The 26,815-nt window shown below is 48.3% G+C and overlaps 1 protein-coding gene across 1 annotated transcript; it reads left to right on the forward strand.

Moving 5' to 3' along the window:
* The first annotated feature begins 969 nt into the window (after positions 1 to 969).
* LOC135828624 (neurexin-3-like) lies at positions 970 to 26,581 on the forward strand. Its single transcript, XM_065341044.1, has 7 exons — positions 970 to 2,504; positions 11,507 to 12,140; positions 14,459 to 15,021; positions 16,786 to 17,919; positions 20,702 to 20,863; positions 22,153 to 22,568; positions 24,750 to 26,581. The coding sequence occupies exons 1-7, from the start codon at positions 1,709 to 1,711 to the stop codon at positions 25,983 to 25,985; spliced, it is 4,941 nt and encodes a 1,646-aa protein (XP_065197116.1). The 5' UTR covers positions 970 to 1,708; the 3' UTR covers positions 25,986 to 26,581.
* The last annotated feature ends 234 nt before the right edge of the window (positions 26,582 to 26,815 follow it).

A 26,815-nucleotide genomic window follows, 5' to 3' on the forward strand; every position in this document is an offset into this window, starting at 1 on the left:
ATCAGGCAACGGATTGCTCCAAAACGGGCAATCTGTACCTGTGGATATTGCTTTGTTGTTCATTAGAATATAGCGTGCCTGAGTAGCAGTGATTACTAGTACTATGCAGACACTGTTATTCTTCTAGGGATTGATGCTACCAGCTAACCCAGGCGTTCTAGCATCGTAGAGTACAGTAGTGTGGTTCAGCTCGGTAGGTGTCACAATCAAAGCCAGCAGATTCCAATGAGCTGGGCTGACGGTCAACACAGACGTTCTATGAGTATGAGTATGAGCAAGAGTACATAACCGGTACTCTTGGTATGAGTATGAGCGCGGTTCAGGGCTCCAGATATGTACATGACATTGCAATACTCTACCCTGAGCAGAAGTCGAACAGGGAGGCCTAGCAATTTGTCTGACGTACTCAATATGACAGTTTTGAGGTGTTTTTGTTCGTATTGTGGCAGCCTCTAGCGCAGCTTGTCCACAAATTGCGTCCCGGGACATGCCCCCTTCGCTGCTTCCAGCACAGCTTTACGCGGGCACATCGCGAAATAGCAACAAGCTAGCTTAACGCGGCGCGACCCTAGTGAAGGTGACCGAGATTCCCGATTATCTGGCAGAGACGCGCACCACACAAGGTGTGCTGACTCCACAGATATCAAGAATCATGCTGCAGGCAACAGTAATAATTATACGAGCAATTTATTTCTATCTACGCTAGTACCAGTGCATATTCCTGATCCTGACACGGTCAACGACAGGTGAATGTGTGTGCTCTCATAAGCACAGTGGTTATCATGCGTATGACTTACCGTCCGCTGTGACCATCAAGTGTTTGTTATCTGGGACGCAGCTAGGCTTGTGCCCTTGCTACACACTACTACTAGTACTAGTACAATCATGTACATGTATATCTAGAAGTAATAGTTACTTCAGATCAAGAGTAGATGACATCTGTCTTCAGTGAGGACACTTGAAATAGTGCAGCGAAGCCTGCGAGCATACCCCTCTTGAGATATTGATCCTCCTAGCCCTTGGATTCTAGCTCCAAGTCCCCATTTCGGACGCACAGGCCTTTGACTGAGTGGGTGGCTGGCTACGTACCCCGTAAGTAGTTCATGTAAATTTCCCAATACTGGCAATAGCTATGCATTCCGGGCCAGCGCAATCTGTACACGCGTGTAACGGATGGGGGCTGACCATCCATTAATGGCATAATGCTACAGTACTGGTGCGTGCATAGCAGTTAAATTGCCATTGAGCCGCGGAACAAGCTGGGGGCATCGCACGTCCCCTGATCCTGCTTCTGGTGCGCCCACGGATTTGACCGTCGATGTGCCCACTGCATCGCAACAACTATACTCTACAAAGTAAGTTGGTGCCTAGCGAATGACACGCTGAAGTCTGGAACATCACCGTAGCATAACTACATTGTACCTCTGGGTAGCCAGGATTTCCGTGACTGGCGAACCCACCCTGAATAGTAGTGAACTGCCGCAGCTTCACTGCTTGGAATTGGATCTTGATGGCCACGTTCTAAGTGACTGTCTTTCTACTGAAAGTGTCAGAAGGAAATAAAGAAAAAAAGTTGCTTCATTACCGAGCTGTGCGCAGTTAGTGCTGGCTCAGGGTGCACGCCAGCGGAATATAACCGTCTGCTCTGCTTGTCGCCAGGGCATATCTGCGGTTCTGCGCATCCCGACGGACAGGCGGCCTCCTCCGCATGTCCCCCATGCTAGCCTGCAGTATGGACAGACGCATTTGCGGATCATGCGAGTCCGCGTGGTTTCTGCTAGTAATCCTTGTCTATGCGGCAACTGTGGGAAATATCGTCTCCGGTCAACGTCAGCTAGTGGGTAATGGCCTCCGACTCATCCCACTGAGGTTTGAAGACCAATGGAGTCTTCGTCTCAGTGATATTAACGTAGCATACAGTACATTGATTGCTTATAGTGAAGGTCGCAACGGCACACAGGATCATGGTGATTATCTCCTGCTTGCGCTAACCCGTGTCAGAGGTAGCCAACTGGAGTTCAGAGTCGAGCTGCACCGCATACACGGTCAGGAAACGGGTGTCGGAACTCTGAAGGTCGATGAGACGACACTGAACGAGGTCACGGTGTCGCTACGTCGTCTCACGCACAGAACCAACACCACGAATCATACGTCACTGGAAGTTTTGTGGAACTCCACCGTGGTGCTACACATGGACACGCCAAGCACGGACGACGATCTTCTGATGGCACCGACTGGCTCAATCTTCCTAGGGGCGCTGCCTCCGCCACCGCTAGTAACAGCCGCCAAGTCGCGCGTGTCCGAGTTAGACCCTCTCATCGGCTGCCTGCTGAATGCTCGTCGTGACGGATCGGAGAATGTCGTTCACGGCGGAGCAGGCAAGTGTCCGCAGTGCCAGCCGTCGACATGCAGCAACAACGGAGGCATGTGCAGCGTCATGGGAAGCGGGAAGGCAGGATGCGACTGTCGAGGAACTGGATTTTACGGAGAACGGTGTTTATCAGGTAAGAATGAACAATTTGCCGTGCATGTACAATATTCAAAATCTTGAGGGACGCTTCACGCAGCTTCTTTGCACTTGAATAGTTTCAAGGCAACCTGCCTACACTCAAGAGAGCACTGCATTTCACACAAATCCATTAGAAGTATCGTTTCAACGTTCAAGACCATCATCAGGTCCTGATGATGGTCGTGAAGACCGAAACGTTGACACGATACTTCTAATGGATTTGTGTGAAATACAGTGCTGTCTTGAGTGTAGGCAGGTTGCCTGCAAACTATTCATGTACAAGATTATTTCACATTTTGAATTTTTTCTTTTCGGCTAGAATACGGATATGGTGATGGTATTGTGAATGACGTCAGTGTATGGCGACACACGCTTACAATAGAGTAGTAAACTACAGGTATTTTAATACTCCATGGGACTTGGCTGTAAGGCAGTAATGGTGCAAGACAAAGAAAATTATGGACGGGAAAGAACAGGTTTGGTTTGTAATTCTCAAGCGGAGCGGACGGCATGGAGCCTGACAGTGACGGAGAAAGCGAAGGAGGTCTGAGTACGCCAGAAACAGGGAGACTGTGAGAAGGAGACACACAAGAGAAGAAAGAGAGACAGAGAGACAGACAGACAGACAGACAGACAGACAGACAGACAGACAGACAGACAGACAGACAGACAGACAGACAGACAGACAGACAGACAGACAGACCGAGACACAGAGAGGAGAGGATGGGCAAAAGGAGGAAAAAAACTCGCATGGAAAGGAAAGAAGATGAAAAAGAGGAGGCTGTTCCTGCAGCTTGTCAATGATGATAAATACTCACCATGCAAATTGTTCAGTGAAGCTACAGCTATACAATGTACATGTATATATGGCATATTTTACTCTTTCAAAATTTTGAAGGACGCTTCACGCAGCTTCATTACACTGGAAATTGTTTGCAGGCAACCTGCCTACACTCAAGAGAGCACTGCATTTCACACAAATCCATTAGAAGTACAGTATCGTTTTAACGTTTCGGTCTTTAGGCGCCGGTCACACATGCATGGCGCTTTTGCGACACCACCAAAGCTGCACCACAAAAGTTGGGATATCCCCGGATCACCATGGATACTGCGCCTGGCGCCACGGCGGCAATCTCAAAAGCGCCATAACCAAAAAATTGGTGGCGAAACACAAAAGCGGTAGTGCAACTTTTGCGGCGTTGTCGTTGTTGGATCTCTTGGATCTTGGAAAAATTAGTTTTTCATCTCTCGTCATGAAGTGGACTGCTGACCAAGAGCAACTGCTCCTCTCCCTCTATTTCGAGGTCAAGACAAGACACCATGACACCTGAGTCGAGTCCCATCCGACATGGGACTCGACTCAGGCGTCCACCGATGCTCAAGGAGCTTCCGCAAGATTCAAACGAAGAGAAATTGAACAACATGAATATTGAGGCAATCTCCATAGCTCTCCGCAGTCGCTGGTCACGACGTAGTCGGCGATTCTGGGCGTTTCTGCGATCCATACCAGCGCAGGAAAGGAAAGACAATAGTGATAGGAATTAAAAATGAAACAGCCAACTCAGTCAAAATGCAACAAAGCAGGTAACTTCCTGAAGAATTTTGAGGCTACAGTCTTTTTCAGAGAAAGGTTTTACGACACCTGTGGAGACCCGTGAAGCTGCGTGCGTACCAAAGCCTTTGCATGTGTGACCGCCGGCAGAAAAGAGCCGCAAAAGCGCCCACTGCCAGCGTGTTGGAGGCAGCCGCAAAAGCGGTGTCGCTGCCTGCATGTGTGACCGGCGCCTTACTCTTTACTTTACTCTTTGCTTCGGATATAAAGTAGTGGCGTTGGGTCCCTGGATAGTGTGTACACTGCCCTGATGTGATCACTAGGTTTGTTAACCAGTGAGAACTCAGATCGTGAGCCAAGGAAATGATTATACAAGTTGAAGAAAACATTGCGGCACAAGTTATTCGTTAGAGTCCATCAACCAAACAAGAGCACGTCTGACTGTTCAAAATCAAAATCTGGCTTAGTTGATGGAATCGAACGCACAACTTGTGCTCCGCCGTTGTCTTCAATTTAATGCCAGACAGCAGTCCGGTGTAGACCGGTGATGGTGATGTGTGCACAGCATGCAGTGCCATTCGGGGTTGCTCCCACTATCATCAACGTTCAATGCAACCTTTTCAGGATTGGCTGAAAAGGAGGGGGGAGGGGGGAGGGGGGGGGGGGGGGTGAGGCACCATCTCACATGTGGGTGCTGATGCACTAAGCCTCATTCAACCAGGCTGTACAAGTGAGTAGCGAAATTCATGCAGCAAAACCAGAGATGATCAAGTTATTTATTATAATATAATTGTCCAGTTTGACTTGTTCACGTTAACCGCATAGCCTTCTCTAAAGGGTAGGCAATAATGTAGACACCACAGCCCCTGGTGATGTTTTACAGGGTATAAGGCTGACCACATGCGTGTACGTAACATAAATTGTATTAAATTCACACCGTGGGGGAGGAACGTCGATGCCAGACATTCTGCGTGGTATTGCTGTGTTTGAGTGAGAATGTGAGGAGTTGAGCAAGCTCCATTGACTGCGACTTGTCAATTAACACCGTGATTTCGCGGAGCCAGTCCCCCGATAAAGCCCAATGGTGTGTAGCTCGAATTGTGCAGGAGGATCAGTCTAACACATTGGTATGCAGTTTAAAAAGGGTAACCTCAACCAGTACTATTACTGCATTAATAGGCAGTTTAGAATTCTTGCACATAATACATGTACATGTGCATGCATATCCAATGTGGCCATTTCGTGTGGCCGCTGGTCATCAGGGTTTTTTTCACATAAGTCCTGCTGGACTAGCAGTTGGCGTGTCCACATAAAACACCTTTGTGCATATACAACACGTCGACAGGAAGAGTGGTGCCTGCAGGTGCATTTGAGTTTGCGTGGCGACACAGGATATGGGGGGAGGGAGGGGGGGGGGGTAAAAACACGTACCAGTACTTGTGCTGGTGGGAATTGAGGAATACCACGTGTGAAAGACAAGGAGCTTGTATTGTGTTTGTCCCTTAGCAGCGATTTAATTGAGTATTGCTTATACAGTGTGTGTGTGCCAACACAAGATGCCGGAAGGGAGGGCGAACACCTGTACTCCTACTGGTCGGGTTTGAGGAATACCATGTGTGAAAGTCAAGGAGCGTGTGTGACCCTGGGCAGAGATTCAATTAGTGCTGAATGTAACACGGTTACACTGGGTACTTTTACAGACCAATTAGTTAGCCATGATTGTGATCATGTCATTTCAATGCTCCTCCCCTCCCCTCCCCCCCCCCCCCCGCCCCCCCCCCCCCCACCGCTGCATACAAAGTATCCTTGTACTTCTCAACATTATAATTATTGACATGAAGATGAGAACCTGGCCAGTATGTACAGCATAGCGAATGGGCATGAGACAAACGACACAACTTCCACCAGGTTCACATCCTGTGAAAAGACGAGAGTTTCGATGATCGTTAGGACTACTAGTGCTCCTCACAAGAAGTTGCCATTCAATTCTGAATTCATCCCTTCTGCCCAGATCGCTTACATGTAAATGCCAAACATGAAGTGCAACAAAGCAATTCCACCTCTACCAACCTCAAACACCAGCAACATGACTCCAAGTTGCAGATGAAGATGAACACTTTGAGATGAAGTGCAACGGACTAAACATTCAGGCTACAGTGTGAGGTGTGGGGGGGGGGGGGACATAACCATTGTGTATACAGGTACCTTTGGGATTTTCACAATACATGTGGCAAGGGAATTATCGAACAGCGCCACAAACGTCTTCAACGAGTACGTTAGAACTTAGATTTGGACACTTTTATGCGAAACGCCACCAATGCCAAACAACCAAAGCCACATTTTAATTGGGGAGGGCAGTTGTAGAAGAACTATAAGAGTGTCTTTCTTTGTTCTACACTGTGGCATTGACACCGGGATGGTCTGTCGGCTGAGCTTGATCTGCCCCACTGACACACCTAGCCTATCTGATACCTACCATTACAGGTACATGTAATTTGAACTGACCGGTCCTACTTCTTGTTCTCCCATAATTATTGGGTCAAACATGATATTGAAGGAAAGGTACTCCTTTTCCTATGGACTCGGATGGAGAGCCAAGGATTAATTTATAAAAAAGAAAAAGGACCAGGGAACTACAAGTTACAAATGTTATCGCATGAGCTGATTGTTTAGTAACTGGTGGTGTGAGTGGACATTATAGCGTAACTTGTAGTTCCCTGGTCCTGCTTCTTTTCTTTCACTATGGCAAAGAAGTCATTGAAAAAAGCAAGACGTCAGATGGTCTCTGATACCTCCTGCTGGTAGGCATGCTACAGAAGGTCCTGATGAGCCGCATGCAAAATGTTCATGACTGTACTCTGTCTGGCAAATATGCACAAAACATTCAGTACTTGGACGGAGTTCAAATGGGTAAAGTGTGAATTGACTCTCACCATCACCAAGCCTCCCAGCAAGGAATATTAGCTATGGTATTGGCCAGGGGCAGGGATGTTCTGCAAGTGCAATCTATATGAATGAAAATCAAGAGCGAAGACGTTGGCAATGTTGACACATCTCCTCGCAGGTGGCGGATACCATGAGCACGTGCAAGTCGGTCGACGACAACTCAGAGTCCGCTGATGTCAGCTCCAATGTTTTCGTATTAGTAGTGGATGTCATTGTTTAGCTGGTGTCTCACCCTTGATGGCCATCACTGGATAGTGACGGTGACAGCAGGTGTGGCAGAACAGACTGAGGGGAAAATATGGATACCAACTTCAACCTGGCAGCAACGGCTTGGCCTTCAGAGATTAAAAAAATGCTCTCAGATCCAAACGCTGTTGCAGCAGAGTTGACCAAGTCCGTGCGAGCGTTCTTCGTGCACGAGGAGTTTGTGACTGCGCTTTTGCTCCGGACAAGACGGCTGTGTTGCGTTGTTGACACGTCCTGTCAATCAGCGCTGGGAACTGTCACAGAAGGAAGGCTTGCAGTCGTCGTCTTCCCCGACTGCCCGCCATGTGCTGGGTGGCAGTTTGGGTGAAAGACAAGCCGAGGAGAAACCAAGGAGCAAGATTGTGAACAGACATTAACTAAGGCAAGGTTGAGGGCAGGGCTAGCGAAAGAATGCGGAGTAAAAATCCATCGATGCTGCCACTCTGGAATACTTGGCTGGTTCTGAAGGCGTTTCTAGTGAGGAAAGCTGCGACAACAGGACGTTGTGTCCTATCTGCGCTAGCTGACTGGTGTTCGTGATAACTGCCAAGAAGCGGAATTGCTCATTCAAACTAACTCTCGTTCTGTTCAATTATTTCCCAGGTACCAACCATGCGGGTAGCAAAATGACCATGAATAGAATGCGGGATAATAAAAGCTAATGGTTTATGCGAAATTTTGAGTCGTGACAGAGATCAATCACATGCACTTCTCACTCCATTACATGCACTACACACAACTGGATGTCCTCATTGTGGAGCACGAATACCGCCGGTGACAGTGGCAAGATTTCTGTTGTCGACCTTTCACTCAGCCATGTGCGATCATGGCAGCTGAAGCACCAGGTACTTGAGAGGTTTGGCAGTGATCAGGTGATGGATGGGAACGAAGGGCACCTGTTCAAACTGATTTATATGCACAGCATGCAAATAAAAATAGCGTCGCCAGCCGATGGTCAGAGAGTTTTTGTCAGCTAAGCTCAGTCTGAGTGAAGACGGGGAGCTGGTCGGAGCCACGACAATGCACTCTTATAGATTCTACTAACTATGCAGGGAAAGGTTCAGGGTGTGTCTTCAAAGTTCCCACAAAATGTGTGCTTGTAGCAAATCTCCGCTCTGATTTTTAATGAAATTGCTACTGTTGAAAAGGTCTCAAGTGGATTTGATAGCCTGGATTGCGACAGCACAAATGCCCTTGAAACGTAATTGCATTGGCTTGGTCAAGGGAAAGGGGGGGGGGGGGGGGCTGTGGCTTCAGTAGCCCTTTAGCCAATATTGTTCTCATGACAGCGGACAAAGGCCTGAAAGGCACGATTGGCACGCAGGCCTGCCGCATACTTGCCTGTACACGAGCCTCGTACAGTACTTGGTCACCAACGACACAATGAATGTATCAGTAAACAAAAACAAGCAATGGCCCAGTCGAGTGCATTGTCACTTGTGTACAGATGACATCTTCCCCGAGAAATAATTCGATGGGAGCCTTCTGATCAAATTGAAGTCATTCCCCAAGAAGACTATGGCATTGATGCAGCTCCTGGCAAAACAGAATGGGGGTCGTGAGCATCCGCTGCCTTTACTCAAGAGCCCTCACCCCCTAATAAGGCGAGCTGGTTTGTGAAGGCAAGTAAAGAAGTAATCTTTATTGTTCAATCCCCGAAATGTGCAGAACCATGCGAACCATCCCAGATAATTAGCCATTGTGAATATGAGAAAAATGTTTTTTGTTCAATCCACAAAATGTGAAGTACCATCCGAGGTAAATACTAAAATTAATAGCCATTGTAAATATGAAAAAATAATGTTAGCATGCCATATCAGCCGGCTATTATCAAGTCATGTATGAACCCACAAAGGTACAGGCAAATAGTGTGTTACATACCCACAGTGTAATTACACAGTGCTGGCGACTGGAATCCGATCCTTGAGTGGTGCCTTCACATTCTAGCGGTCTCTGTTTCGTAGTTTTACCATCCCGTGTTGGGTCGTTGCGATGTGAGCGCATCGCTCAGGTCAGGGGTCGGATTTCAGTTGCCAGTACTGTAGAAAAGCAAGGAGAGTGGGTATAGTATTAACGCTACGGTGCTGGCCAGAGAAATCCAACCTCCTGTGTATGTAAGCACCAGGAGACACGCAGCCATAGCGCTGTGCTCTGCACCGGAAGGCCACACTGCTGCTCATGAGGTCGAATTTCTTCAGCCTGATCTAGGAGTGTATGCTCATCTACATGTATAATTATTATGTCCATCAAAACAGACCTCTCTGCTATTTGTGTCACAGTTTAGTGTCAGTGACTGTAATTCCTGCAGTACAGCGCGTCAACCCCACTCACAGACCTAATGAAGTGGATCCATTCGGGCCCGCATCATACGAGCAGGAGAGGTTCAGGCAGCAACATTTTTGCATAATGTTTTTTACTAATTCCACAAGCCAACAAATTATGGAAGACGATACAGAGGACATTGAACGGTATAAATGAGTGGTGGTGGGGTACGAAGTGCCCATCCTTCAGGTGTCTCGGCATCAAAGCTAGAGGCATTCACAGCATGCATAGCACACCATGCGATGCCAGTGTTCTTCTGGCATTGACCTTGCACTTTGCAGCGTGACCTTGGAACAGACGTAGTTATTTTACTACACTATACCCCCTTGGTAGGTACATGTACATGTACAATAATAATTGTACTTCGAGTAGTGTCTCTCTCACACGTCGACTGTACTTGTTAGCTTATTGTCAATATTGATTCTGCATGGCAGGAGTGTGTACAGGATTGTGCATGAAAATAATTATTATCATTATTTTAATGTAAAAAAGAGAAGAAACACATGAGAACGAGTTATGCAGCAACGTTCCACGACTGTAACAAGATGATAAACGGGCAGAATTTAATAATAATTATTATCATGTGGTGCGAGAGGGTCCGGAATCCGCCTCGTTCCAAGCACTGGAGCTATCAATCAACACAAACGACATAAAAAAAAAACCGTGGCCGTCCGCCATTGCGGTGGATAGATACGATTCGGCACGACCTGAAGGCAGCGGATCTCTCCGTGGAGAGCGCTCTCCAAGCTGCAGGAGATAGACTAACTTGGCTTGACACTGTTGACAGATGCGTCGACTCTGCTCCTGTCTAACAGGTTCAGGGAAGATGCGAGCTGTGTTTATTATTATTATTATTATCATTTGAGGGATTCCCCAAAGGCCGAAGCCTAAATCGAGGGGGTCTCCGAGAACAAAATATCGGTGTGATATTATACATGTACATGTACAATAGGGGTTTTTTTCTTCTTTTTTTTGGTGCAAATTTTAAAAGGAAGAGAACTCAGATGGTGAGCCAAGGAAAAAATTGTAACATGGAAATTGTGGGCACAAGTTATGCGATCGAGTCCACCAACCAAACCAGATTTTGAATAGTCGGACGTGCACAATCTAGCACAAAACTGACAAGGACTAATATCCGTGAACCTTCCAAGTTGGATGGCCGTTGTGTAGCGCTATCCAGCAGTGCTCAAGCTGAGTTTCATGCCGTGGAATGTCTCAGTACTCCTTGTCAGTTTTGTGCTAGATTGTGCACATCTGGCTGTTCAAAATCTGGTTTAGTCAGTGGACTTGATCGCATAACTAGTGCCCACAATTTCCATATTACAAAAATATTTTAATCTTTTTGTAACAGTCTTAAAAGACTAAAAACATTAATGCGAAGCGGTTAATGTTAGAGCAAGTCTGCAGATCTGAGTAGAAGCACTCAAAAATAAAACCATATCTGGCGTATCGAATGTCGCTACAAAAAGCAGCGAAATTTAGAACAACAAAGTAAACAGCTGAATGGTGATACATGTAGGTCAGGGCAGCACTCTAGAGTTCCGTTCACTTCTGAAGTAGGCTGAAGGATGGAAGTACCAGCAGTAATATAGTGTTGGTTGACGGCATGTTACAAGGCGGAGGACCCACCGTGTTCGGAAACATTTCCCCTCACTACAACCATCCATGGTTGGCAGAGCCAAACATACTCGCCGTACAGTAAAACCTGGTTTAAGCGACCACCCCACTGTGCAAGCAAAAGCGGTCGTTAAAGCCAGGTGGTCTTTAGAACCAGGTCCCACAGTGTCTGTGTAGAACCGTCGGTGCATGGAAAACGGTCGTTAAGAGCAGGTGGTCGCTAAACTTAGAGGTCGCTTACACCAGCTTTTACTATAATTGCATTGACCCTGTACTCTGTCCCATTTGTCTTCCTCTGCTGCGACTTCTCACAGAGCACAAAGTGATTTCTTTCACTGGGGATCGCTGTTCGACCATACGTCTCCCGGGCACACAGCAAGTGTCACGTTACATTGGCCTGAGGCTGCGGATCAACGAGCGATCGCAGGGCGTTATTCTGGACTCCCAACACGCCAAGGTCAGTGTTGTCAGCAAGTCCATTCGTGTTGAAATCAAAGAGCGTGGCGCTCGCATGACCGAGCAGCTGAACATAAACACATGGCACCATGTATTTATTCGCCTTGGCCTCACCGAGACCAGGATCACCATTGACGGCAGGGAGCAGGAGCTGTTGACGTACGGTCACCATCGTCTCCATGACAATCACCACGCTCTCACGGTCGGCTGTCAACGTGGAGATCGCGAAGACAAATTGGTGCACACCTGTTTGCAGGAGCTGACCTTCTCGCGCGACACTCACGACACGTCCTGGACCACTCGCCTATGGCAGCACTCGTGGACAGACAGGAAATGGCCGCGCACGACCATCAATCACCATGGTGATCACGGAGGGCAGAATTATCCCCTGTGCTATCAGACAGAGCGGGAGTTTAACCATCAGGTGCAGTTCGTGACACGTCAGTCGAGTCTCAACGTAACAACGTTTCGAGGATTGAACCTGTTCTTCAGGTGAGAATTTACTTGACACTTTGATTTCACTATTTCCAGAGCATCTCTTTGATGATGCAGTATAATTCTGATTACCGCACAATGAAACACTTGTTGTTGATTTTATTTTAAATCGCAATGACCAACCGAGCTGAGGTGCTCAATAACAAGGAAGCGAATGAAGGTGCCAACAAGCACGAGGGGGCTTAAAAGCAGTGAATATTAGATAATGGGGAAGGTGTAGGTGGAATCTGGTCCGAGATGGACACTGAGAGCTCTGATTGGACACTTTGCACACTTTGTTGAGAAGTGGAAACTGAGATTTACCCAGATGCTGACTGTGAATATGAAACCGTTGTTCTTTTTCTTTTTTTAATAAGGGCAAAACCAGAACACGTTGTATCACCTATCCCGAGGTGGGGCGTTTCACGGATCCTGAAGTGATAACATGCACTTCTGTATTGACTGTACAGTAAGACCTGTTAAAGGGGAAGTTAAGCTTAAAATCAAACTTTCACCAGTTGTAGTCTTCGGGGTGCTGAGTCGAATGGTCAATCTTGGTCCGAGGAAGCTGAGACGCTCCCTTCCTCCTTTATCCCCAATCGAACTCGCGCACTTTAAAAAAAAATGTTTACAAGATAACCACAAACCATCCTGATGCAAACGCCGGCAAAAACGCACAGAGATGCACGTAGTGATGGCAGCCGAAGCAGTGGAGGCGGCGCAAGAGCAGCTAAACCGACCAGGGATCTCGGTTTCAGCACTGCTCATGCGCGCCAAACAGAAAAATACGAAAATAGAAAAAAATGAGCTGGAGCACTACAGAGCAAATGGGAGATAAGGGTGGCAGCACGGTCAGGGAATGTTGTTCAATGGAGGAAAAAAGTTGAGGTTCAGGCACACCATACATTGACTGCATACGCCCAGCAGCAGGTATCCGAATGCATACACACACTCACACGCGCGCGCGCGCACACACACACACACACACACACACACACACGCGCGCACAGCCACACACACACGCAAGTATTACACACACACACACACACACACACACACACACACACACACACACACACACACAAGTACTACACACACACACACACACACACACAGATCACAGGTGCGTAGAGGCCCAATGCCAGTCACCAGATCGCAGATACTTATGAACGCCTTCTTTGAACTGCTGGAGGCGAGGTAGAGTAGGTGGTGCTGTGATGAGCTCTGGAGGAAGGCGATTCCACTCCTCAACGATGGCGGACGGAAATGATCGCTGTACGCTGTTGCGTACTTCCACCGAAACTGGGTGACTGTGCCCTACTAGATGGGGATTTGTATGAAAAATGTCTCTAAAAGCGCCATTTCGTTCTTATTAAAGCACGGATGACCGCGATTGGCCCATATTTTGTAGTCTTTTGGACGCTGAGTCGACTGGTTTTGGTCCGAGAATGCTGCGATGCAGTTCCTCCTTTATTCCCAATCGAACATGGTTGAACAAGCGGTCACGTGCTCCTGCGTACACCAGTCACCTAGTCACCATGCCTAGCCTAGCGCCTGCAGGGTACAACTTGCAGCCTGTTTGACCTTTTTTGGGTGCACTCCTGTCACTCGAGTTGAACTCGAGTTGAACTCGAGTTGAACCTTGGTGTGAAAGTTGTCGCTTTCTGGCGCGGTGACCAGGTGACTTGGGCACGCAGGAACACGTGACCGCTTGTTCAACTATGTTTGATTGGGAATAAAGGAGGAACGCTGCACCGCAGCATTCTCGGACCAAAATCAGTCGACTCAGCATCCAAAAGACTGCAACATACGGGCCAATCGCGGTCATCCGTGCTTTTATAAGAACGAAATGGCGCTTTTAGTGACATTTTGCATACAAATCCCCATCTAGTAGGGCGCAGTCGCCCAGTTTTGGTGGAAGTGCGCGAGTTCAATTGGGAATAAAGGAGGAATGAAGCGTCTCAGCTTCCTCGGACCAACACCATTCCACTCAGCACCCTGAAGACTACAACTGGTGAAAATTTGATTTTAGTCTTAACTTCCCCTTTAAGGCGACCACTCGGATAAGGCGACCACCTGTCCCAGAAGACCACTGCAGCCAGGGCCAAGGGATACTATTTCCAGTCATATAACCCTGGATAAGGAGACCACCTGGTTACAGAGACCGCACTTTGAAAGTCCCTTGAGCGGTCGTCTTAGACAGGTCTCACTGTACATGCGAAAGCTGAAGGGAATCTGCAGTTATTATCATCAAATTTTGTGCACCCAAAAAAGAATGAAGCCCCTCTCTATGCTTTTTCTGCCTACATTTCAATCTCATTTCTGTGCATCTGCAGCTTTCGTACAAGCAAGAGCGCAGGCATAATGGCACGCGCTACTGGAACGCGGATGCACATGTTTATCGAAGTGGAGTGCGGAAGAACGACACTGACCATATCTGGACTCGGTGTTCACATGCAGTCGTCGGTCATAGTCAACGATGGAGAGGTTCACACTGTGCGAGTCGAACGAGAAGGATGTCGCCTCGCCATGACCGTTGACTCGGAGAAAGTGCGCTCACATGTCGACGGTGCCTGTTTCAATAATCTTGAGTTGGGCTCTCGTCTGTATCTTGGCGGCACACAGGAAAGCCGTGCGAGTGGGGTTATCCGGGACTTGGTAAAAGACGGATTTGCTGGTTGTATGAACAACGTATTCGTCGACGATGAAGACCGTAGTGTGAACATTCTTGTTGATGATTCGACCGAGGGGGTGGAGAAAGGATGCTACAGAAGCGACAACGCCCGCGGCAGCAGACCCTGCGACGTGTGCCAGAACAACGGACGCTGCACGGACGAGGTGACGGGACTGGTGTGCGACTGCTCACACACGGACAAGACTGGTCCGACTTGCAGCGAGGGTGAGTAACCATGGTTACGGCTAGTAGGGGCCGGTGCCCTGTACTTCATGCACTGCTACACTGTTCCTGTTACCCTATGTTTGTGATAAAGCATGCCAGCCTGTGGGCACATTTGTAACCAAGGAATGCCCACCACCGCTTTTCCGGGGTTCCGAGGAAAGCGCCGCTACGAACCACAACCGGAGATGTTCTGAACCAAAGAATTTGTCTACATTGTACACGCACGTGCATGGATCGATTAGTCGAGAAAGTCGATGTTTGCATAGTTTTTCAACTCCATTCCATCCATGCAGGCATGTGGTCATCGGAGCGAGCACAAACTCACTCATTGGTCTCCCACCTTCAAAAGTACACTCAAGTCATATTCATGCACAGGTGTCCGGGTCATCATGATATGGCAGGGTCTTTTGAACAAATACAAGATCAGATTAGGCATGGACTCGGATGGAGAGCAAAGGATTAATTTATAAAAAAAGAAAAAGGACCAAGGAACTACACATTATGCTATACTGTCCACTAACACAACCACTTACTAAACCATTAGCTCATGAGATAGCATTGCACGACACTGACCGACGGTACTGACGTTCTACAACTAACTGGCTAACAGCTCTAGCACATCTTGGATGCGCACTCCAACAGCCTTCCAACTTGGAAGGTTCTAAGTTATAGAAATAACATAAGGAGGGGAAGGTGAGCGCAACCAAGATAAGCATGAGCTGAAAGTCTCAGCTGTGAAGGACGTTGGCGGATGTTCTTGAATGTCGATGACGATACTGGCAAGACCATTGGACAATATGGTCAAACCACGATTCAAGAAAAAAAAGTTATTTCTATAACTTAGAACCTTCCAAGTTGGAAGGCTGTTGGAGTGCGCATCCAAGATGTGCTAGAGCTGATAGGCAGTTAGTTGTAGAATGTCAGTACCGTCTGTCAGTGTCGGGAAATGTTATCGCATGAGCTAATGGTTTAGTAACTGGAAGATAAGATTGATGTCATTTGTTTGCGATCTGGCATGCTCAAAAGGGATCTATGCCGTTGCCATGGTTGCAATTTCTCACAGTACAGTAAAACCTGGTTTAAGCGACCGCCCCACGGTACAAGCAAAAGCGGTTGTTAAAGCCAGGTGGTCTTTAGAACCAGGTCCCACCGTGTGTGTGTACAGTGCATTTCAAAACTATAGACGCGTAGGGTTTTTGAAATATTTCAAATTTGGCTGGAACTTTTTGAGAATAGTTTTCGGAATATTGCTCAGGATCGCTCCACAATTACTCTCATATAGTTTCTAAAGGATTGGATAACAGACGCCCAATTTGGAAAAAAATATGCACAAAGTGATCACAGATTTTATGTGGTATAGATGCTGGCATAACGGTTTTTGCCTAGGTACGCGTCTATAGTTTTGAAATGGACTGTAGAACTGTCCGTGCATGGAAAAACGGTCGTTAAGAGCAGGTGGTCGCTAAACCCAGAGGTCGCTTACACCAGGTTTACTGTGCTCAATACCGTGTGCTGCCGAACACATTATTTTCCATTCCATTGCGTATCTTGGTGCCGACAGGTGGAATGCGCTGCCTCCATCTTGTCGCCTGGCCGGGTCGCCTGCTTTGTTTCGCGCTCTCACAAAGTCACATTTAGGGTTCCCAGTAAAAAGGCAACATTGCCTGTTGGGAAATCCCTAACAAAAATATGAAAGAATAATAATAATTATTTTTATAATTAATGTCGACTTGTTGTCTATGTGTATTTCTCCGTGATGCATAGATCCGTTGGTTGTGACATTTGGCGACACAAACCCGCTGTCAGTGAGCTTTGGACAAGAACATCAGGATTGCCTGAACTGGACGGCATCGTTGCAACTTCGACCAACCTATGACGCTCTACAGGGAAGCAGAGGAGGTGTGTTGGTGATGTACGACGAATATGACCGCATCCTCTTGACTCTGTACCTCAACGATTCCTTCATCATCGTTGCCATCCGTGAACTTCAGATTGATGATCTGGAATTGTCGTTGGAAGACGGAGAATGGTCGCAAATCGACATAGCGGTCACGCAACACCCAGCTGGGAACAACAACCTGACAGTGTCGGTCAGCGGCGTCACCCGCACAAGGCCACTACCTTCCGGAATAGACCCGTTCAACCCAGGGTATAGAGTGGTTCTTGCAACGTCCATTCTAGGTGAAAACATCGGCAAGTTCGAGGGCTGCATGAGAAACGTTTACATTGGTACCGACGACCTGCTCCAGCAGATTTATGATAGCATAGACGCAAAGTCCCGGGATCTTGTCGTCCTTCATGAGCCGTTGTTCTCTCGGTCCTGTGAGGAAAAGCTTTACACCTGTCCGGATGCTGAAGTCTTGCTGGCGGAGAGCGGTTCTCATTTCTCGTTTGATCTTTGGTCAACCCGTGACAACAATGACATCCGCTTTGAGTTTGTCACCGATATTGCCGACGGTATGATCTTGGCAAGTTCAGGTGATCATGATTATTTATATCTGATGTTGAGCAGTGGTCGTCTTTGCCTCTATATACGGGTAGGAGATTACGAGCAACATACCTGTGTGGGCAGTGGACTCAACGATGTTCAAGAGCACAATGTCACGCTGCAAATGGATTACCGTGGCATTAGCTTCCTACTGGGTGGCCACATGAGTGATCGACTACAACCCTCCACAAGGTTCAATGTAGACCGTCGCTTGCTCGTTGGTTCGGCCTATAGCACCTGCGACAGCAACCGGTCTTTCCTGGCCATACGCAACCACACCGCGGTGCCCGATGTTGTCGGCTTTGCAGGCTGCCTGCGCAATCTCCGAGTCAACCGCCTCTGTCTAAATGATCAACAGCAATTCATGTGCAAATCATACAATGCACCGCGAGTCCCAGACATGTACAAAGGTAACTATTTTTATTATTATAGTTTCTTTAAGAAAAGAAGTGCATGTGCTAGAGTGTTGCCATGATAACGTAATGGTGGGTGTCTCTGGTGCATTCCTCACGTCATGCTCGCACTAGGGTGGCAAAGACAGAGAGAGAGAGAGAGAGAGAGAGAGAGAGAGAGAGAGAGAGAGAGAGAGAGAGAGAGAGAGAGAGAGAGAGAGAGAGAGAGAGAGAGAGAGAGAGAGAGAGAGAGAGAGAGAGAGAGAGAGAGAGAGAGAGAGAGAGAGAGAGAGAGAGAGAGAGAGAGAGAGAGAGAGAGAGAGAGAGAGAGAGAGAGAGAGAGAGAGAGAGAGAGAGAGAGAGAGAGAGAGAGAGAGAGAGAGAGAGAGAGAGAGAGAGAGAGAGAGAGAGAGAGAGAGAGAGAGAGAGAGAGATGGACAGACAGACAGACAGGCAGACAGGCAGGCAGGCAGACAGACAGACAGGCAGACAGACAGACAGACAGACAGACAGACAGACAGACAGACAGACAGACAGACAGACAGACAGACAGACAGACAAATATACAGACAGACCCGACAAACAGGCATACAGACAGACAGACAGACAAGCCGGCATACACAGAGAGAAAAACAGGCATACCGACAAACTTACATGTACACACAGACAGACAGACAGATAAAGAGAAGATTCTCAGTAGAAAATACAGTTTGCGATTATATTCTCCACATTTTACAATCGTGGATCGCAGATTGTGGACTACCAAGAGAAATAAGTCAAAGGTATTGATAACATTATGTGCGCCTCTGAACTTCTTAGCTTTACTGTTGTAGTCGCTTACAGTAGACTCGCACGTCCAAGAACGTGGCGCCCAAGAGCGTCCAGGCTGGAAATCTAAGAACGCCCAAGCCTGGATTTAAGAACGAACTCCAAGATGTGTAAGAACTCGACATTTTTCCTTCATGATCTTGTGCGAGTCGGAGTACACGAAAAACAAGTGCGCAACCACAAACTCTTGTCGGGTCCTCGCGAAAACATCACCCAGTGCAGCGCTACATACTAGATGTCTACACGTGCATAGTGAATTATTGCATGTCACGTGAGGGTTGTCCGTACTACGGCCAATCAGCGACCTCCGCAAGCGGTCTGTATTTCTCGGTATTGCCCGCTCAGGCGGGCAATAACTTTCAGTGTATTGCCCGCTGAATCCGATCACTCTGCGCATGCCCGTTCGTCAGTTGAGTCCTTCACTTCTCCGGAGCAGGTTGTCACTTTGGTGTGATCGATGGTAGATGGACAAAATCGCCATCAGATACACCGATCACGGAAAGAAGCAACAGGCTCGAAAAAAACGGAGGACTCTACTGGCGACGAGCATGTACAGAATAATCGGATTCAACAGGCAATACACCAAAAAGCTACTGCCTACCTGCACGGACTTGTCTCTTCTCTCCGAAGTTAGGACCGGCATTGATGATGTGAGTCGGCCTTCGTCGACCAACTGTTCGAAGAGCTCCAGGAGGATCGCAAGCGCAGGCACCTTGAAAACAAACTGAAGGTAAAATGAAACCTACATTGTAAATAATTGTTTCCAGTCTTGGACGTATCCGGCATCGCACCACAAGAAAAGTAATGGTGAAGAAATCAAAAATCAGTTCTCAAACTTTCAAAGCCTGAAACGACGCACATTTCAGAATTTTCTCAACGAACTCCAAGTCCACAGCAGGATCCAGGTCGAAGAGGTGCAAGAAAAGGACTTGCAATGCGGATCTGCACTCTATATAGAACGTGGGTGTCAAGCATGCAATAAATGATTTACAGCACCTCGTAGGCGCTCGTACAAGGGCAATACCGGCTGATACATGACCTCACGGCTGGCGCCGTTCGGTCATGTATCAGCCGGTATTGCCCTTGTACTCACTTGTACTCGGGCTGTAAATCATACGTCTACAACCCGTACATGTAGCGCAAAGTGCATTGTACATGTACATGAGCGTCACGGGTCATGTTGGACGCGTAAGAACGGGAAATAAGAACGTAGCCTGGGGCGCTGAAAAATGAGAACTTTGCTAGGCTGGCCCTCTGAAACCGCGTTCTTGGGCGTACGAGTCTACTGTAGTCAATTTCCACCTTGCCCTGTAGGGTTTTGAGAGGAAGGGAACGAAAGCGTTCAATACCGACGCGATATGTCCTATGTGGCTGTTGGTGCGTTCTTGCGTAGATGCATGCGTCTACAATGCACCTTATTAACAAAATGCGACCATTGAGTACCAATACACCACACCACCACATTGCGCTCTTGGCCGATCCAAACTCTGCACTCGCATCACCATCACCACAGCGAGGGCAATTCCGGTATATAGATTGATGCTGACAATGACCCTCCAGACAGCTGTTTCGCTCCTCCCGAGCTCATCAGTGGAGTGCCGTCGGCAAAAGATATTCACTCATACCAACTGTATCTATACAGTAAAGCCCGGTGTAGGCGACCTCTGGGTTTAGCGACCACCTGCTCTTAACGACCGTTTTTCCATGCATCCACACTTCTACACCGACACTGTGGGACCTGGTTCTAGAGGCCACCTGGCTTTAACGACCGCTATTCCTTGCACCGCGGGGTGGTCGCTTTAAAGACCAGGTTTTACGACCGTTTTTCCATGCATCTACACTTCTACACAGACACTGTGGGACCTGGTTCTAAAGGCCACCTGGCTTTAACGACCGCTATTCCTTGCACCGCGGGGTGGTCGCTTTAAAGACCCGGTTTTACTGTATTGTGTGTTTGGCAAAACTATCCCAGGACTTGATGGATTGCAGCGTGGAACCGTCTACTCATCGTGCAAGCAAAACTTCTGCGACCTGAAGAAGGTCTGCAAGCACGGCGGTGTCTGCTGGCGACGTGTTACCGTTCTGTCGTGCAATTGCCGTGGCACTGGACACATCGGACCAGCATGTGCTGATCGTGAGTTATTTATTTACGTCATCGTCAATCAGTGTCGTGCAATGTTATCGCATGAGCTGATTGTTTAGTAACTGGTGGTGTTAGTGGACAGTATAGCGTAACTTGTAGTTCCTTGGTCTTTCTCTTTTGTATAAAAGTTATTTATTCATATTTTTTAGTGGAATGGACTGTGTCGGCTGGTCAAAGCCTCTATGGATTCTAGTCTGAAAATATGTTATTTGACGGATTTGAAAGTGGAGCGAATTTTCTGCAGTCCCCCCCCCCCCCCCCCCCCGAAATTTGGTCCAATTTTTAGTGGCATGTTCAGATCAATTGAATTCAATACGGATTCTAGTGATTTTGAACTCGGATGGTGAGCCGATATAGTTTGATGAAGAAAGGAAAAGGACAAGATCACTGACTGTATAAGATCTGGTTGCGCTGGTGGACAGTTTGTCATAACTCGTAACATTTTGTCCTTTTCCATTCTAGTTATTACGTGATATTCGTGTGACTGCATCTGGATTGCAATTCCCGCAGTTGACCACCACCTCTAGTTTTGCTCAAAGCCTACTACAAGTATGTACATTAGACGCAATTGTCAAGAGTGTCCGATATCACAGGCTGGTTTTCGGATGCATTGGAATTCGCCAGTTGTTGTGTCTGAGTTAGCTACCATGAAAATTAATGGATTATTGATTCCATCGAGTTCTCTCCCTCTCCCCCCCCCCCCCCACACCTCCCCAAGCCCCTCTCTATCTCTCTCTCTCTCTCTCACACACACACACACACACACGTACACACACACATACACACACACACACACACACACACACACACACACACACACACACACACACATGCACGATTTAGTGATACTTCCCACTGAAAAGTACACGGGTATTGTCAAAAACACCCCTGTACGTTTCAGTGGGAAGTATCACTAAAATAATCGTGCATGTGTGTGTGTGTGTGTGTGTGTGTGTGTGTGTGTGTGTGTGTGTGTGTGTGTGTGTGTGTATGTGTATGTGTGTGTGTATATGTGTCTACCGGGCTCATTAATGGTCACCATTTCCCCTCACTTCCAAGATCTAGAAGTTGAATGCCTTTTGTCATTGTATCCTCGTTGTGTGTGTGTGTGTGTGTGTGTGTGTGTGTGTGTGTGTGTGCGTGCGTGGGCGTCTACGTGTGTGTGTGCGTGTGGGTGTGCGTGTACGTGTGCGTGTGTGTGTGCGTGTGTGTGTGTGTGTGCGTGTACGTGTGTGTGTGTTCTTTACTGATGCACACAATACTACCACAAACCTGTTCAGCTGCTCCGGCCATCACATTTCCCTGCAATCACTACGCCGTCATGTCGCTGTCGACGGATCAACGCCGACCGAAACTGAGCGAGAGTCCAGACGAGTCTGCTTTCGTGCTGAGCTATCGTGCTCACGAACCGGAAAACATCACTCAAATCGCCGCTCTGCACAGCTCCAGTGCAGGATATCTGCTGCAACTTCTTCAAGACGGACCGCGTATCATACTACAGACGAGATTCGGTGGCCCGGTGTTAACACTGAGATCGGAGGAGATTGCGACTTTGCTGGAGTTCCGCTATCACATCATCCAGGTCTATTTTAAGCGGGATGAGTTCTATTTGTATGTTCAGATGCGCGTCTATTTGGAGGACTTGGCTGGCGACATAATCTATAGTGGCATACTGCAGCATTTAGATGCTCCTGATGTAAGTTGCTCCCTTGCAAAGTTTACTGGATGGGCACCATTTGGCAGTTCCTGAAGTTTCATAGTCGTGCAATCGAGCCTAGGGAAATGGAGAGGCCGATCGGTTGGGGACAACTTTGGGCTAGGAATTTTTTATGGTGAAAAAAGAGAAGGACAAAATGTTACGAGTTATGACTAACTGTCCACCAACGTAACCAGATCTTATACAGTCTTATACAGTCAGCGAGTGCGGCAAAAAATTTAGTCCTTCTCCTTTTTCATTATAATTTAATTGGCTCACCATCCGAGTTAAAAAAAATTGGGGGGGGGGGTATTTGATGCTTGGTCCTGCCGCTAAACCCGAGACCCACGGTCGGGGGAGGCAGGCCCAATTCATCAGCACACTGCTCTGGCACCCCACTGTAGTATCATGTCTTCCCCTTGGTTCTGTCTTCTCATTACGTTATCTGCTGGACTGTGCACTTTGGTCAAAGAAAAAAATGAAAAATTGCACGTAGCATGGTAGAGTATGTAATACTTGAAGGGGAAGTTAAGGCAAAAATCAAAATGTCACCAGTTGTAGTCTTCGGGGTGCTGAGTCGAATGGTCGTGGTCCGAGGAAGCTGAGACGCTCCCTTCCTACTTGAATCCCAATCGAATTCGCGCCCTTCCACCGAAACTGGGTGACTGCGCCCTACTAGTTGGGGATTTGTATGCAAAATGTCACTAAAAGCGCCATTTCGTTCCTTTAAAAACACGGATGACCGCGATTGGCCCATATGTTGTAGTCTTTTGGACGCTGAGTCGACTGGTTTTGGTCCTAGAAAGCTGCGATGCAGCGTTCCTCCTTTATTCCCAATCGAACATGCTTGAACAAGCGGTCACGTGCTCCTGCGTGCCCAAGTCACCTGGTCACAGCGCCAGCAGGCGACAACTTTCACACCAAGGTTCAACTCGAGTGACAGGACTGCACCCAAAAAAGGTCAAACAAGCTCTAAGTTGTACCCTGCAGGCACGGTGACCAGGTGACCGGTGTACGCAGGAGCACGTGACCGCTTGTTCAAGCATGTTCGATTGGGAATAAGGGCCGAACGCTACATCGCAGCCTTTTCGGACCAAAACCAGTCGACTCAGCGTCCAAAAGACTACAACATATTGGCCAATCGCGGTCATCCGTGCTTTTATAAGAACGAAATGGCGCTTTAAGTGACATTTTGCATACAAATCCCCATCTAGTAGGGCGCAGTCACCCAGTTTCAGTGGAAGTGCGCGAGTTCGATTGGGATTCAAGTACGAAGGGAGCGTCTCAGCTTCCTCGGACTAAGACCTTTCGACTCAGCACCCCGAAGACTACAACTGGTGAAATTTTGATTTTACCCTGAACTTCCCCTTTAAAATCGCTACTGTCCAGACACAGTCTCCCTATGATTCTAGAAATGAGAACTGTTCATTTGAACTGAGGGATGAAGGATCCGTTGCCCCCCTCCCCCCCCCCCCCCCCCCCCCCCCCCACAACCCCCACCACACATCCTGAGCATTGTGCGCCTGCGTCATGTGTGTGTGTTTGTGTGTGTGTGGCAGAGAATGGGAGGCAACGCTAGGAATGTCTCTGGTAGACAATGCCCCGTGCTGTGACAGTGTACCATAATTATGCTAGAGAAATTATGCTCCGGAGCTCGTAGCATAAACTTGAGTTTCAAGCAAACCAATAATCTACTTTTTATTGTAGGGAAGCTGCACTCAGCACAGTGTGAGCAAAGAAAGCCTAGCTCTATAAATATTATGTATAATGATTTATTTGCATGATATCCGCCCGGGATGTGATGATGACGACACTATCGACCATTTTTTTTTCCTTAGGTGGTATTGTCGTCATCAACAATACCACAGTTTATGGGAACTCGTGGCCTGGCACGAGGAAAAAATGGATGCAGTGAATGGGATTTTTGGTCTTTGACCACTTGGTGGTGAGCTGATCTACTCACCTCCCACCGCTTTAGGAGCTGCATCTGCGCCTTGATCCTTGAAGGGTGGTGGCGTTCCTACGGATGCGGAAAGCCCGGCTTCCAGCCGAGTCTCACGCGAACCGTGAAAATTTGTTTGTCGTCATCATGTTTGCAAAGTATCTCCGCTGTATGCTTTGCACGTCATTGTTTTTTTACACTGTATACTTTGCACCTCTTTGTTTCTTTACGCTGTTCAGGTCGAGGTGGACAAGATTGAGATCGCGCAGTTCCAGCGGCCGGCGGCAGACGGCTTCCTGGCCGGCAAGCCTCTCTGCGGCCACTTCCGAGAGGCGGTGTTCAATGACGCGTCCATCATCCAGGAAGTGCTGCTGTTCTCTCCCAACGTCAGCACCACCGCCGTGATGGACGAGGCGCGCTTCGACAACTACACCGTTCACGTGGCAACGAGCGCAGCGCACAAGAACGTCGCCGTCCGCGAGAGCGTCACCGAACTGCGGCTGGACTTCCGCGCGCACGGCCGACAAGACGCCATCTTGCTGACGATGTACAACGGCCAGCGGCTGCAGGGTAACAATCTGCTGGTGCTGCTGCACCAGGGTGGACTGCTTCTCTATCGCGAAATGCCTGCGTCGACCAAACACGCGCTGTTCATGCTGCCGTATCGTCTTGACAACGGCCACAGCCACTCACTGAACGTCTCCATCCGTGCACCGATCATACAAGTTACCATTGACAGCGATCTGAGGCAGGGTTTCTTCAATGTCAGCTTCCCCGAGGTACCGGACAGATTTTCCTTCTTCGACATCGGCGGTGGATTTCGGCTGAAGACTCCGGACGCGATACTGGCCTCGACCGCTGATGATATCAAGACAGATGTCGGTTTTGTCGGGTGCATCGAGCGGCTGCAGCTTGACGGCCAGTTCATAGACTTGCCGAAGGCGGAAAGCCGAGGCACGGTCACAGCCAGTGACATCACCGAAGGCTGCCCCAGGTGCCTGGTGCAGCGTGTGTGCGGGGCCGGTTTCTGCCAGGAGCCCGGGGACGGCTCGGTGACGTGCAACTGCTCACGGACCAGTCTCTCCGGCGATCGGTGCGACGTGTTGCCAACAACAACAGTCGCCACGACAACGGTTGCCACGACAACAGCGCAGCCCATTACCTCGGCGCTCAAGCATACCGCGCCAACGACGCTCGTCGTCGAGCAGAAGGTCACGACGGAGGAAGTGAAGCCGACGGCAGTGGACAAGGTAGTAACGGCACCGGGGGAGGGTGGCAAGGGACGAGGCGGCAATGACGAAGGTGGCTCCACCACCTGGCTACCGATTCTGATCATAATCCTGCTTATCATCCTGGCCCTGCTCCTGTGCATCATAGTCTATCTGGTCATGCGCTACCGGCGCCGCTACACCGGCATGTTCAAGATCGATGAGAGCGAGGTGAGCCCCAGCAAAGGAAAACCGACGATGATCTAAACAAGAAGACTTGTACTGACACACGCACACCACACGGTAGCAATACGCTGCGCATGTTTCCACCCACGAGCAATTTGCAAAATAATAATATATCGGCAGCCACCGGCACTACTCTATGCTAGTAAGTGTGAAGGGGACGACGGCCAGAATGGAAGACTTCGGGCGACATCGCCCGAACCTGCCTTTTGCGGAGTTTACTAAGTGCCACATGTACATATTTGGAAGCATTGAACTAAAGCGTACTATCCTGTTACTTATGTCTTATAATGCATGGGGCGCGGGTCGCGCTAGCCGGCTTAACACTTTGCTTCCTCGGCTGTACATACGCTTTGACAACATGGACCATGGACAGTGCTTTTATAATTATGATAAAATTATATGATTGCGTTGTGTAACCGGTTAGCTTGCGCTCCTCCCCGCCCAACTCTAGAATTTGAACTGGCTTAGTCAACTTCGCTCACTCCGTTAATCCTTGATTTTGACTTCGTTGTACTCTCTTTTCAATTCCTTTTCCCCACTCGGCAAAGTGTTGTAGCTAAGTGTACATCTTGTATGATCAGGTACATGTATAAAGCAACACACTTGAGTACAGTCTACACGGCTGCAGTATGATTGTGTGTACACTGGCGGCGCTCACTGGTACTACTCACTAGGGAGGTTCTGCTCTACGTTACGGAAACGCGACGCAAAGAATCACGTGAACTCTCTTCGCGTTCCCGTAACGTAATCCTGTTCTGCTCTACGTTCACGTAGAGAAGTCACGTGGAATGTGTACAGCCACGGGAATTTCCCCTTCCATATTTGGCAGTTTCTGCCTGCACTGGAATGAT

This window comes from Sycon ciliatum, chromosome 12 (assembly GCF_964019385.1).
Source record: "Sycon ciliatum chromosome 12, ocSycCili1.1, whole genome shotgun sequence".
Classification (NCBI taxonomy): Eukaryota; Metazoa; Porifera; class Calcarea; order Leucosolenida; family Sycettidae; genus Sycon; species Sycon ciliatum.